Here is an 11979-nt window from a genome sequence, read left to right on the forward strand (position 1 = left end):
GACAAAAGAAATCTCAAACTCTTTTACGAATGGGGCTCAACCCTTGAAAATTCCAGGATTCGTACCCTTAGTGTGGTCGACGATGAAGTTTATTTCAATCAAGTGGGTTAGCGTTCATCCTAGACAAAAATATAATTGTTAACATCTGAAATCTGATTGGGGATTTGTCCCTTGGTTTTGCATTCCTTGAGATTGGGTATCGGTTCCTAGAATTAGCTTTCGGGTCACAGGGAATCCCATTATTATGGTGGTTTTATGATTGAGAGTTGTGGTACTTCAATGGTGGAAGCGACAACTTGAATTGTGGCTGGTAGATCTTGATCGCTTTATATTTCCAGATCTTTTTGGGTTTTCGAATGTGTGCCTCATAAGTAGGAGTCCTCTTCTTTATGATTTTGAGCATTCGTTCCTTCATGCCTTCGGGGCTAAAATCGTCCTTGGGCAATAGGTTCCTTGCTCGGCTACACCCTTCTTGGGGTAATTTTCTCTTAAGATGAACAATCACCATCTTCAATGTAAGGACCATGGAAATCATAACTTCTCCCTTGAATGAGGTTTAGCCATTACAAATAGCTAGGTTCGTACTCCACATGTACTCGACGTTATGTTCCTCCTCGAAATTGTGTATCCCATAAGGTGGATGATTATTCACCTTTGAGGGAAGCACAAATATTAACATATGAAATTCGAATGTTCATTGGTGAGAGGACCATATACAGTTAGGGACTCTTCCCTTAATTATACACCCCTTGAGATTGGAGACCGTTGTACCCGTAGTTAGGCAATGGGGATCTTCGTCCCTGAGAGATTAGTCTCTCAAATATTGAGGTTTGACTGTTGTGGTATCTCAACGGTGGATGCGACGTTGTGCATCTCAGCAAGTGGTTTCTTGGTGCTTCTTCGTGCTCTCATGGTTGTCATCTTTTTCCCACAGACGGCGCCATGTGTTATGGATAAAAAACATGGATTTATTTATTGTGCGTATTTAATGTTAGGATTTGATAAGCTTCGAGTTTTAATGGTTGCGCTTGTATTTCATGGCTTGAATCTGCCCTCACAGGATGCCTACGTACCTTGGTGTATGCCAAGGATCAAGCCAAAAGGGGCTATGGCGCGAGAGCTCACCAAGGACGTAATGATTTTCATGTCCTTCAAGGACTAAGTCTAACACGTCGTTCCAGGCAATTGCCTCGTGGCTTGTAGGATGCCTGCGCGGTTTCGTGATGCTTAAAGCTGTGCTCCAAAATGTGGTTTCATGGTGGTGACGTAAGGAGCTCTTGTCCAGAAAAACATCCCTCTGAAGTTGAAGGGGTAAGACCCTTTATATAGACGTTGAGAGTCTAGAAATTAGGGTAGAATTGGGTGACTTGGTGGGCAAGTATCCATCTTTGATTGGACTTTGGAGTCCTAAAAAGCCGAAATTAGTTTCCTTCTGAATTTAGGTTGCTTGGAGGCTACTCCTTGTAGAAGTAGTTACTTATTTGAACACATTTATTGGGCTATTTAATTATCCCCTTATTAATTATGAAATTAATAAATAATTAGGGTTTTGGGCCTCATTAATTGGGCTTTTCCCTTGGACCAAATCTGGTTTAATTAATGCGACATTAATTTCACAATTAGGGTTATTTTTATTCCATTTTAACTACTATTCAAATACCAATTACAATACCATGTTATAATACAATCCTTGATAAAATATGATTAGAAATTTAACAAATTGTAAATCATAAATATAAGGTGATTACATTATCGTATTACTATTCAAACACCAAAATATGAAGATGAAATATGATTAGATATTTTATTATATATAACTACAAAAATTTAATTCCACATTAAAAAATTAAAAAAATAAATTAAAAATCGTGCATCTTATGAATTATAAGCTAGTATAATAAAAGTGCCAAATGGACTGATCGCTGATTTCGCTGGCCCAAGAATGTTATGGATATTGTTGGTTTTTAAGAATATTCACTTCGCTATCCATTTTGTTTGACAATTTCTAATCCATTTTACTTTCATTAATCCTCTTATTTTGCTCAACCATTTTCATTCCTTTGATTTGTCAGAGTAACAATAGACGTTTCCATAGAAGTTTTCTGCGATATACATTATTAATTAACAGCAGTACTGAGTTCAACGTAACAACCAGAAACGAAATTGCATAAATTTTCTAACAGTTTTTCTGCCTAATGAGAACTGAAGTAACAAACTTTAAATAACTCCGTGAATTCCCGTCCACAAAAAATTTCCTCAATAAAACTCGTGAGACTCATAAAAAAATTGTTGTGTTAGAAATGTGACGTCTCAATATAAATGTTCCTTTTAAAAAGAAATTGGTCTCAAATTACTTGCACATCTCTTGTTTCAATATGGATAATTTTTCAAAACTATCTCTATATTTATTGTTTTCAATATTTAATTTTTTAAAACTTAATTTAATTCTCATTTTTCATTACACAAAAGTATTTGATAAAAAATCTTATTCAACCAATTTTTTTTTTAATATACTTAATTTTATAAAAAATGACGTGTAATAAAGGATGGAGGGAGTACATTAAAACCACCAAAGTCCAATTCATGCCCATTTGTTATGTGTGAGCTAGGGTGCCACTAAATTTGGTACACAAACAATTGCTAATTAGTTCTTGTTGTAGAGTAAATTTAAATAAAAAAACAAAACGGATAATTACTCATTACAAAACCAGCCAAAAGAATCTAGAAAAACCACAATATAGCACTAAATTATACACAACCGCGCTGGACTGGTGAGTATTATATGTGGAGTAGCTGCAATAAATTAATAACATTACTGGTGTAGGAGTTTCTGCAAAAGTAGAAGAAATGAATGAAACGGAGGTTAATCAGACGCCGGTTTACTACATCTGCTGATCACTTGGTTGAATTTAAGAATATTTAGCCACCAAAAAAATTGATAGAGACATGATGGCGTGCTGGTCAAGAAAGGAATACTAGCTACTGCATGCATGCATTTCTGATTTCTACAAGGAGGAATATTATATATTTCTAATTTCCTCTGTCACCAAATTATTAATTTCTCACTAATATGAAATCAATGCTGCGTGTGTAGACTTAAGACTAGCGTACTTTGGATTTGCATGTTAGTGTATGGCATTGACCAAGCTCCCGGAAAGTTTTCTCTCAAATACAGGCTCATATATATAGCATTCTAGAAGATACAGTAATAAGTTAATTGTTGGTCCAGATGTGACTCTGATTAATTATGACTTTTGATGCTATATATATCCAGTGCCGGTCCTAGTACTGTAGGGGACTATTGGAGCAATCAAAAACTAAAATATGATCCAAACATGAAAATATCCGAATTTTCATTATTAATTATGATTGAACTCGTATTTCTTCTGCAGAAAGTCACGAATTTCTGCAATAACATGAGTGTGTAATTAATTATATAACAAAAATATATTATGTACACTTTTTCAGAGTAAGGAGTGGGGAATAACTCGAATGGGGTTGGTACATTAAAATTTGCACAACTGAAGTGTGTAATATAGTTTAACTAATATTTAAAAATAGGACTTTCAGTTAAATTTATTACGAACTAATATTGCCATTATGCGCAAGCCATTCAGCTATGTCGACGCCGGTACATTTCATCTTCAGCCACAAAAGTCATAAGGTCATGCTATAATTCTTGCATGTAGCTAATAGCTTCACTACTTTACCCAAGATTTGCATATAAAATGGGAAATTGAGATCATTGCATTTGCATACGACAATCTCCTCTTCGTAAAACTGCAGTCTGCAAGCAGTGATCATGGAAATTTACTCACCTATTCTTGCCATAATATTCTTCATCTTCTTGATCAAACTACTAAAGAAATCTAAAACATCCGAAACAAATACTAAAAATCTTCCACCAGGTCCATTAAAACTACCCTTCGTAGGTAATCTACCACAAGTAGCTGCAGCTGGTAAAATTCCGCACCGTGGTCTGCAAGCACTAGCCAAAAAACATGGACCTGTCATGCAACTTCAGCTCGGTGAGATCCCTCTAGTTGTAATATCATCAGCTAAAGCTGCCAAACAAGCACTACGTACCAATGACCTTGCACTTGCAGATAGGCCAGGACTTGTACTTGGTGAAATTATCTTGGCAAATTGTAGAGACATTGTTTTAGCACTCTATGGTGATTACTGGAGACAAATGCGCAAAATATGCACATTGGAGCTCTTGAGTGTCAAAAAAGTCAAGTCATTTCGATCAATTCGTGAGGATGAGTCCGAGATTCTCTTGAAAAACATTAGGAATTCTATCGGATCGTCGTTCAATCTCAGTGAAAGTGTTGCAGATTTGGCGCACGGGGTGATTTCTAGAGCTGCAACTGGAAAAAGAAGTGATGATGAGCTCGCGAAAATCGTTGAAGAGATATCGTATTGGGGTGCGGGTTTTCTGCTTCCTGATTTGTTTCCATCGATCAGGTTTCTTCCTACTCTTACTGGGATGAAAAGTGGAATACAGAAGTTGAGAAATGCCATCGACCCTATTTTTGGTTCAATCATTGAGGAGCATAGAGAAAAGTTGGCTAGGAAAAAAGAAGAAGAGACAATTGATAATGATGCAGATGAGGAAGATCTCATTGATGTCCTTTTAAGAGTTAATGAGAATGAACGCCTTGAATTTCCCATGACTTCTAATGACATCCAAGGAATTGTACTGGTAATTAACTCATTTAAATACTTCCATTATAATCTAACTACTGTATAAATAGTTCGGCAGATGATTGTTGCATCATATTTACCGTTGATAATAAGCACCATGAGGTGAAAACCCTTCTAACTTTTGGATTAAACCTGTGTTCTCAAAGCGGTAAGAATGAATTGGCATTTTGTATTTCCATAAAAAGCAGGTGTCGGACATAAGTGCGGTAATGTAAAAAAATTATACATCTCACTAGTAGTAACATTTATTGATTGGTTGCTTGCCTTCAATAATAATCAAATTCTATAAATATTGTAAGTAGTTCAGAGACTTCCTCATTAAGTTGGTATGTGGTGCAGGATATGTTCACAGCCGGAATCGATACAACTTCAGCTGTCATCGAATGGGCTACGTCAGAGTTGATGAGGAATCCTAGAGTAATGAAGAAGGTGCAAACAGAAGTACGCGAAGCCCTCAAAGGAAAACAAACAATAACTGAAGATGACATTCAAGGATTGAGTTACTTAAAGTTGGTCATCAAAGAAGCTCTACGATTGCACACACCTCTTCCATTATTATTACCTAGACAATGCAGGAAAGAATGTGAGATTGATGGGTACACTATTCCAGTGAATACTAAAGTCATCATCAATTCTTGGGCTATTGGAAGAGACCCTGAATATTGGGTTGATGCTGAAAGTTTTATACCGGAGAGATTTGAGAACAATTCTATTGATTTCATCGGACTCGACTACGATTACTTACCATTTGGATCAGGAAGAAGAATGTGTCCAGGCATGAATTTTGGAATAGCTGGAGTTGAGCTTCCCCTTACTCAACTGCTCTACCATTTTGATTGGAAGCTTCCTAATGATATGAAACCAGAAGATCTTGACGTGGAGGATGCCTTTGGATCAACTACTAAGAGAAAGAATCATTTGGTCTTGATTCCCACCTCTGAATATACAGCTCAGAAGGCTTAATTAGTTGATTCAAGTCGCATGACATGCCTTGGAATATACAACAAACCAACCAAAAACAGAGTTTTAATGCATGTTAAGCTTGAGAATAAAATAAGGTTTATATTGCCTTTGGTGAGGCCATGACCAAACCAGTGTAAGAAAATGCTTTAATCTATATAATTACTTACAATTTCGGTTTGTAAAATTAGAGCTATTCACGAACCGAGTCGAGTCGAGATTAGATCGAACCGAGTCGAGATTTTTTTTTTGACGAACCGAGCCGAGCCGAGCCAAGCTTTTTTAACGAACAGAAAACCTTCTTAGAGCTCGAGCTCGTTAATGAACGAGCCGAACACGAACAAAATCGAACCGAGCTGAACACGAGCTTTTACCGAACAATATCGAGCCGAGCCCAACAGAGCCGAACCGAGCCGAACACGAGCTTTCTCCATCAAAACGAGTCGAGTCGAGCCGAGCCGAGTCGAGCCGAGCCGAGTCGAGCTTGGTAAAAATTCTGGTTAAAACACGGTTGACGGTTAAAATAACAAACCAAATACATTTATTTTTTTCTAAAAATTTTGTCATATCACTAAATTATATAGATATAAACATCCGTACGGTTGGATCATTCGTCAATATTTTTAAAAAATTGAAACATTACTGTAGGAATAAACACTAGTTACAAGTACTCGTCAAAACACCTTTGATTGTTAAAATAACAAACCAAATACATTTATTTTTTTCTTAATTTTTTGTTATATCACTAAAATATATAGATCTTAACATCCGTAAGGTTTGATCATTCTTCAATATTTTTAAGAAAATGAAACATTAATACAAGGATAAACACTAGTTACAAGTACCGGTCAAAACACGATTGACTGTTAAAATAACAAATTAAATACATTTATTTTTTCTAAAAAGTTTGTCATATCACTAAAATATATAAATCTTAACATCCGTACGGTTGGATCATTCATCATTATTTTTAAAAAATTGAAACATTACTACAAGAATAAACACTAGTTGCAAGTACTCGTCAATACACCTGTTGATTGTTAAAATAACAAACCAAATACATTTATTTTTTTTCTAAATTTTTTTTCATATCACTAAAATATATAAATCTTAACATCCGTATGGATGGATCATTCTTCGATATTTTAAAAAATAATGAAATATTAATATAAGGATAAACACTAGTTACAAGTATTGGTCAAAACACATGTTGATTGTTAAAATAACAAACCAAATACATTTATTTTTTTAAATTTTTTTTTGTCATATCACTAAAATATATATATCTTAACATCCGTACGGATGGATCATTCTTCAATATTTTTTAAAAAATAAAACATTAATACAGGCATAAACACTAGTTACAAGTACTTGTCAAAACACTCGTTGATTGTTAAAATAACAAACCAAATACATCAATTTTTTTCTAAAATTTTTGTCATATCACTAAAATATATAGATCTTAATATCCGTATAGTTGGATCATTCGTCAGTATTTTTAAAAAATTGGAACATTAGTACAAGAATAAACATTAGTTATAAGTTCTCGTCAAAACACTGTTAAAATAACAAACTAAATACATTTATTTTTTTCTAAAACATTTGTCATATCACTATAAAAAATAAATATTAACATCCGTCCAGTTAAATTATTCATAAATAATTTTAAAAAGACTGAAATATTAATATGAGACTAAACAGTGATTAAACTACTGGTTGATTGTAAAACTAGCAAATGAGACAAATTTATATTTATCCGAAAATTTTTCCATACGACTAAAATATATAATTTCATGAAATCACTTACACTTTAATATAATTTCATGAATTAAAAAGATATAATAATCCAAAATATAAAACTATATTTTTAGAATTTCTTTTTCTTAATTGGGCTGAATTCAAAGAATGCAAAGCCAAACCCACAGAAAACCCTAACCCATGATATGTTCGTTCATTCCCTGTTTTCTCAATCAGTCCATGTGATTCTCATCTATATCCCTAAACCGCAAAATGACTAAATCCCTAAATCCCCAAACCAAAATCAACCCTAAATTGTAAATCAAATCTTAGATTCTCATTTCTCAGTGTTCAGTCCAAACTACAGAATCGTATCTACAGATTGTAACCCCTTTTGTTCTTCTTCTCTGTTCGATTTTTACATCTCCTACAAGGTACAAATCCCCAACATTTCTACACCGTTATATATATATATATATATATATTTCTGTATACATACATACACACATGATACTTCTTCGTTGCTTTTTTTATCTCCCGTTACATAATTTTATCTCTACACACAAATTTATACACACACGAGAATCGTATATCTATAATTAAATGTCTAATTGTTCACTTTGTTAACTTGTTAATTAAATTCATGTATGTGCTTTTACATCCCCCATTTTATCTAGCTTTAAAATGTTGTAGTTTGGTGTTAATTATGCGTAATTTTCTTGATTTTTAATAAACTTTTCTGTATATATATATAAATATATATATTGTTTTGACACATGTTTCAGGTCTGATATATCTTTTGTTGGAGTTCCACAGAGTAACAATAACTAGCTCAAGTACTCTGCACCAGATTTGTTAATCACTCTGATATTTGTCTATTCGTTATTACTGTGTACTGTTTGTTTTTTTTTTATTATGAATTTTAAGAATGACACTTTTTATGTGATTTTGTCTGTGTTGACATGCCTGCCTTAAGATTGACTGTATCAAGTAGTAAATGTGACAAAGGAGCATTACTCTATAACTTTATGTTGCATACAAGTAGTCAAGTGCTGGTTCAAAAACATTGAAGTGGAAGGAATTTTTTGGTCCTTGGGAGTGTGTATCCTGTTTTTTGATGCCTGTCTGGAAGCAGTTTTGATTTGGTGTATTCTGATTTGTTTTATGAAATTAGCCTCTTAGTCATGAATCATGCCACATCCCGCGTCTTTATTATCCATTGTACCTTTACGATGTTGTATTACGGAGTTCTTTGTTGCGATTATCGTCACTCTCTGGTTTAGGTTTGGAGAATTAAAAAGTGGATTGATTCAGTTAGCTCGAAGTGGAGTTTTTTATTACACTGCATTTTAGGAGTTTTATATTTTTAAGTTATAAAAACACACCCTGAGTGGTAGTTTGGCGAGCATTGAAGAGTTGAGTTATATCTTTAACTTGTAATAGTTTGGATGATTGGTAAGTACGATTTTCAATTTACAATATGCTATATGCTGACTTTTTGGTGTTGTGATCTACTGTCATTTTTTTTTACACTCTATTCAATCCCTGTTATGTAAGAGCTGCCATGTTTCATAAATTGTTGTTTCTTCCCTTTTAAATTGTTGTTTCTTACCTTTTAAATTATTGTTTCATGCTACTGTTTTATGCTACTGTTTATTTATTCATACCATATTGTTTAATGGTGTGCAGATGTGTAGATTTGTAATTGCACCTTCCCAGAAAAAAAAAATCAAATTGAAATTATTCCGGAAAATGCTGAATTTGAAGAGTTGAGAAGCCTTGGCGATGAATCAGAATATGAAGATGTTGGTGAGAATAATGGCGCATCTGAACGGCGTGAACAGACTGAACAAATTGAACAAGAGGAAATTTCGCGAAAAAGAAAAAGTGGTAGCCTTGAAACTCAAGAGTCTACTCAGCCCTACCAATAGAAGCAGAGGAAGAAGAAATCCCGGTGTTGGCCATATTTGGACATGATTGAGGAAAACAATCAGAAGATTGCGATTTGTAAAATTTGTAAAATAGTAAGAATGAAATTAGGCAGTACGGGTTGCACAACCACGCTAAACAGGCACATGGATAAATGTTTGAGGGAACATGGGCAAACAAATCAAGCAACACTACAGTTTCAACCGAGCGACGATATCATCCGAGGTAACACTTGGCAATTTTAAATATGATCATGCTGAAATGAGAAAAATAGTTTCTCATTATATTTTGGTAAATGAACTTCCATTTAGGCATGCAGAAAGCTTTATGTTTGACAAGGTAATGAGAACAGCCACCCCTTATTGGCAAAAAATTACTAGGTATGTTGTTAAAAAAGATTGTATTGGTACTTACGAAATTGAGAAAAATAAGTTAAGTGAATTGTTCAAATCTGTTAGAAAGATTAATATTACAACCGGTATGTGGACTTCCTCACATCAGAAACTTGGTTATATGGTTGTCACCGGTCATTGGATCGATTCCGATTGGAATCTTAATATGAGGGTTCTGAATTTTTGTAATGTGCCTCCCCTGCATAGTGGATTTATAATTTCAGAAGTTTTGTTCAAATGTTTGAATGAATGGGGAATAATTGATAAAATTGGGACGTTAACCGTCGATAATGCTGCTGCGAATGACGTTGCTTTACGATATTTTAAGCAAACTTTTAGTGTTAGAAGGGTATTATCAATTGAGGGAAAAATGTTTCATGCACGTTGTTGTGCACACATATTGAACCTATGTGTGCAGGATGGGTTAGAACTAACCAAAGAAATAGTTGATAAAGTCAGGGATGGTATTAAATATATAGAAGCCTCTGAAAGTCGTAGGATTAAGTTTGCCAAAATTTCAATGTTCTTAGGTCTGAAATATAAGAAACTGATTTTGGATGTTTCAACTCGCTGGAACTTGACATATAATATGATGTCATGTGCGATTGAGTTCAGAGATGCATTTCTTATGTATAGCTCATCTGATCAGGGATTTAAGGAGTATGTACCAAGTCCAGTCAGACTGGGAAAGAGTTGTAGGTGTGTGTTCATTTCTTGAAGTTTTTTCAGATGTCACGAAAGTTGTTTCTGGAACGCAATATTCTACTTCAAATCTGTTTTTATCAGAAATAAGGAGGGTTAGGCAGATAATAGACAAAAAGGCAATTGATCCAAATATGCATATTCGAGAGATGGCGTGAAAAATGGAGCTGAAGTTTGAGAAATACTGGGGCGAAATGAAATTAATAATGTCAATTGGTGCGGTCATGGATCCACGATTTAAAATGATGCTAATAAGGAAAGAAATGAATCAAGTGAAATTTCTTCCTCTGATGCAAGTTTCACGAGTAAACAAAGGGAAACACCTAAAGGAATATATGATTACGAGAGTTTCATTCGAGAAAGTGGAGGTATTTTTGAGCCCACAAAGTCAGAACTTAAGGAGTACTTGAGTGAGAAAATTATTGTTCCAAGTTCTAAATTTGACGTTCTAACGTGGTGGAAAGGAAACTCTGCAAAATTTCCTATTTTTTCCAAAATGGCATCTGATATTTTGAGCATTCCTATTAGCACTGTGGCTTCAGAATCTACATTCAGTGCTGGTAGTAGAGTAATTGAACCGCACCGCTCCTGTTTGAAGCCCGAAACAGTTGAAATATTGTTGTGCGGAGCAGATTGGGTGCACGAATTGTATGGCCTGAAAAAATCTAAACAGGTTTATAAGAATCTGATTTTATACCCCTGATAGTTTAAATGAGTCTAATTATAAAATAAATATGCTTATAAGACATGATAGATAGATTACTCCTTTACAGGCTTGTATGACCTAGTCCCCTGATAGCCCTTGTCCTGTTATGAACTTAATCTAGATATTTATATAATATTGTCCTGTTATGGGACTTGGTGTATTTTTCCTGGAGTTATTGTGGCTTAGCTTGTTTGCTGCTCTGTGGTCTCTATATCATATAGAGTCATTTATGAAGAAACCCTGATTTATGAACCCTGTAATATGTCATTTATGAAGGAACCTGTTTTATGAACCATGTTTTATGTTTTATGTGAGATCAGTATCATGTTTTATATAACTAACTATTTGCAGTCAAGTCAGTTACTGGGATGTACATCTATTTGCTGATGGCTAAGTGCACTAGATGGAAACATTAAACATCAACCTGGAGGAGTTGGGAATGCCAAGCTGGAGTTGCTACAATTTGCTATAAATTCTATTTTGGTTTTAAATTTTGGAAATGTAATCTAATTTAAAATTTATATGGTTTTTGTACTTGGATAATTGATTTAGACTTTTCTTTTATTCTGGTGTGGGAACATGGATTGATGAAAATGATTTCTGTAATTTTAATCTAAAAATATTAGCAAGCAGGGTAACTGGGCAATTATTATACAAAAATAAGCAGAATTTTTTGCATTTTTTTTGAGCTCTAATGAGCCGAGCTCGAGCCAAACGATCTCGAGCTGAGCTCGAGCCGAACATGCTAAAAACTCGGCCCGAGCTCATTTTCTTAACGAACATTTTTTCGTGTTTGAGCTCGAGCTCGAGCTTGAGCCCTTAACGAACTGAACCGATCCGAGCCCT

At 34.4% G+C, this 11979-nt stretch overlaps 2 protein-coding genes across 8 annotated transcripts; both read left to right on the forward strand.

Moving 5' to 3' along the window:
- Positions 1-3715: 3715 nt before the first annotated feature.
- On the forward strand, positions 3716-5846 carry LOC141682835 (cytochrome P450 CYP71D312-like). Its single transcript, XM_074487525.1, has 2 exons — positions 3716-4705; positions 5047-5846. The coding sequence occupies exons 1-2, from the start codon at positions 3803-3805 to the stop codon at positions 5668-5670; spliced, it is 1527 nt and encodes a 508-aa protein (XP_074343626.1). The 5' UTR covers positions 3716-3802; the 3' UTR covers positions 5671-5846.
- A 1720-nt stretch (positions 5847-7566) lies between these two features.
- LOC141684061 (zinc finger BED domain-containing protein RICESLEEPER 2-like) lies at positions 7567-11697 on the forward strand. 7 transcript variants are annotated; one of them, XR_012560534.1, is made up of 3 exons: positions 7567-7838; positions 9094-11100; positions 11485-11697. XR_012560534.1 is itself a non-coding variant. In XM_074488896.1 (3 exons), the coding sequence occupies exon 3, from the start codon at positions 9502-9504 to the stop codon at positions 10441-10443; it is 942 nt and encodes a 313-aa protein (XP_074344997.1). In that variant the 5' UTR covers positions 7567-7838; positions 8190-8296; positions 9094-9501; the 3' UTR covers positions 10444-11697. The 7 variants fall into 7 exon arrangements, 4 of the variants coding, with proteins under 4 accessions (XP_074344997.1, XP_074344996.1, XP_074344995.1 ...); XR_012560535.1 differs by having other exon boundaries at positions 9094-9558; positions 10375-11697; XR_012560536.1 differs by having other exon boundaries at positions 9094-9558.
- The last annotated feature ends 282 nt before the right edge of the window (positions 11698-11979 follow it).

This window comes from Apium graveolens, chromosome 9 (genome assembly GCF_009905375.1).
Source record: "Apium graveolens cultivar Ventura chromosome 9, ASM990537v1, whole genome shotgun sequence".
NCBI classification, from domain to species: Eukaryota; Viridiplantae; Streptophyta; class Magnoliopsida; order Apiales; family Apiaceae; genus Apium; species Apium graveolens.

Excerpts from the sequence above, each read along its gene's own strand:
- LOC141682835 (XM_074487525.1), top strand. The coding sequence starts at position 3,803 with ATGGAAATTTACTCACCTATTCTTGCCATAATATTCTTCATCTTCTTG. Across the intron at positions 4,706-5,046 it reads ACATCCAAGGAATTGTACTG|GATATGTTCACAGCCGGAAT; the intron begins GTAATTAACTCA and ends TATGTGGTGCAG.
- LOC141684061 (XM_074488896.1), top strand. The coding sequence starts at position 9,502 with ATGGGCAAACAAATCAAGCAACACTACAGTTTCAACCGAGCGACGATA.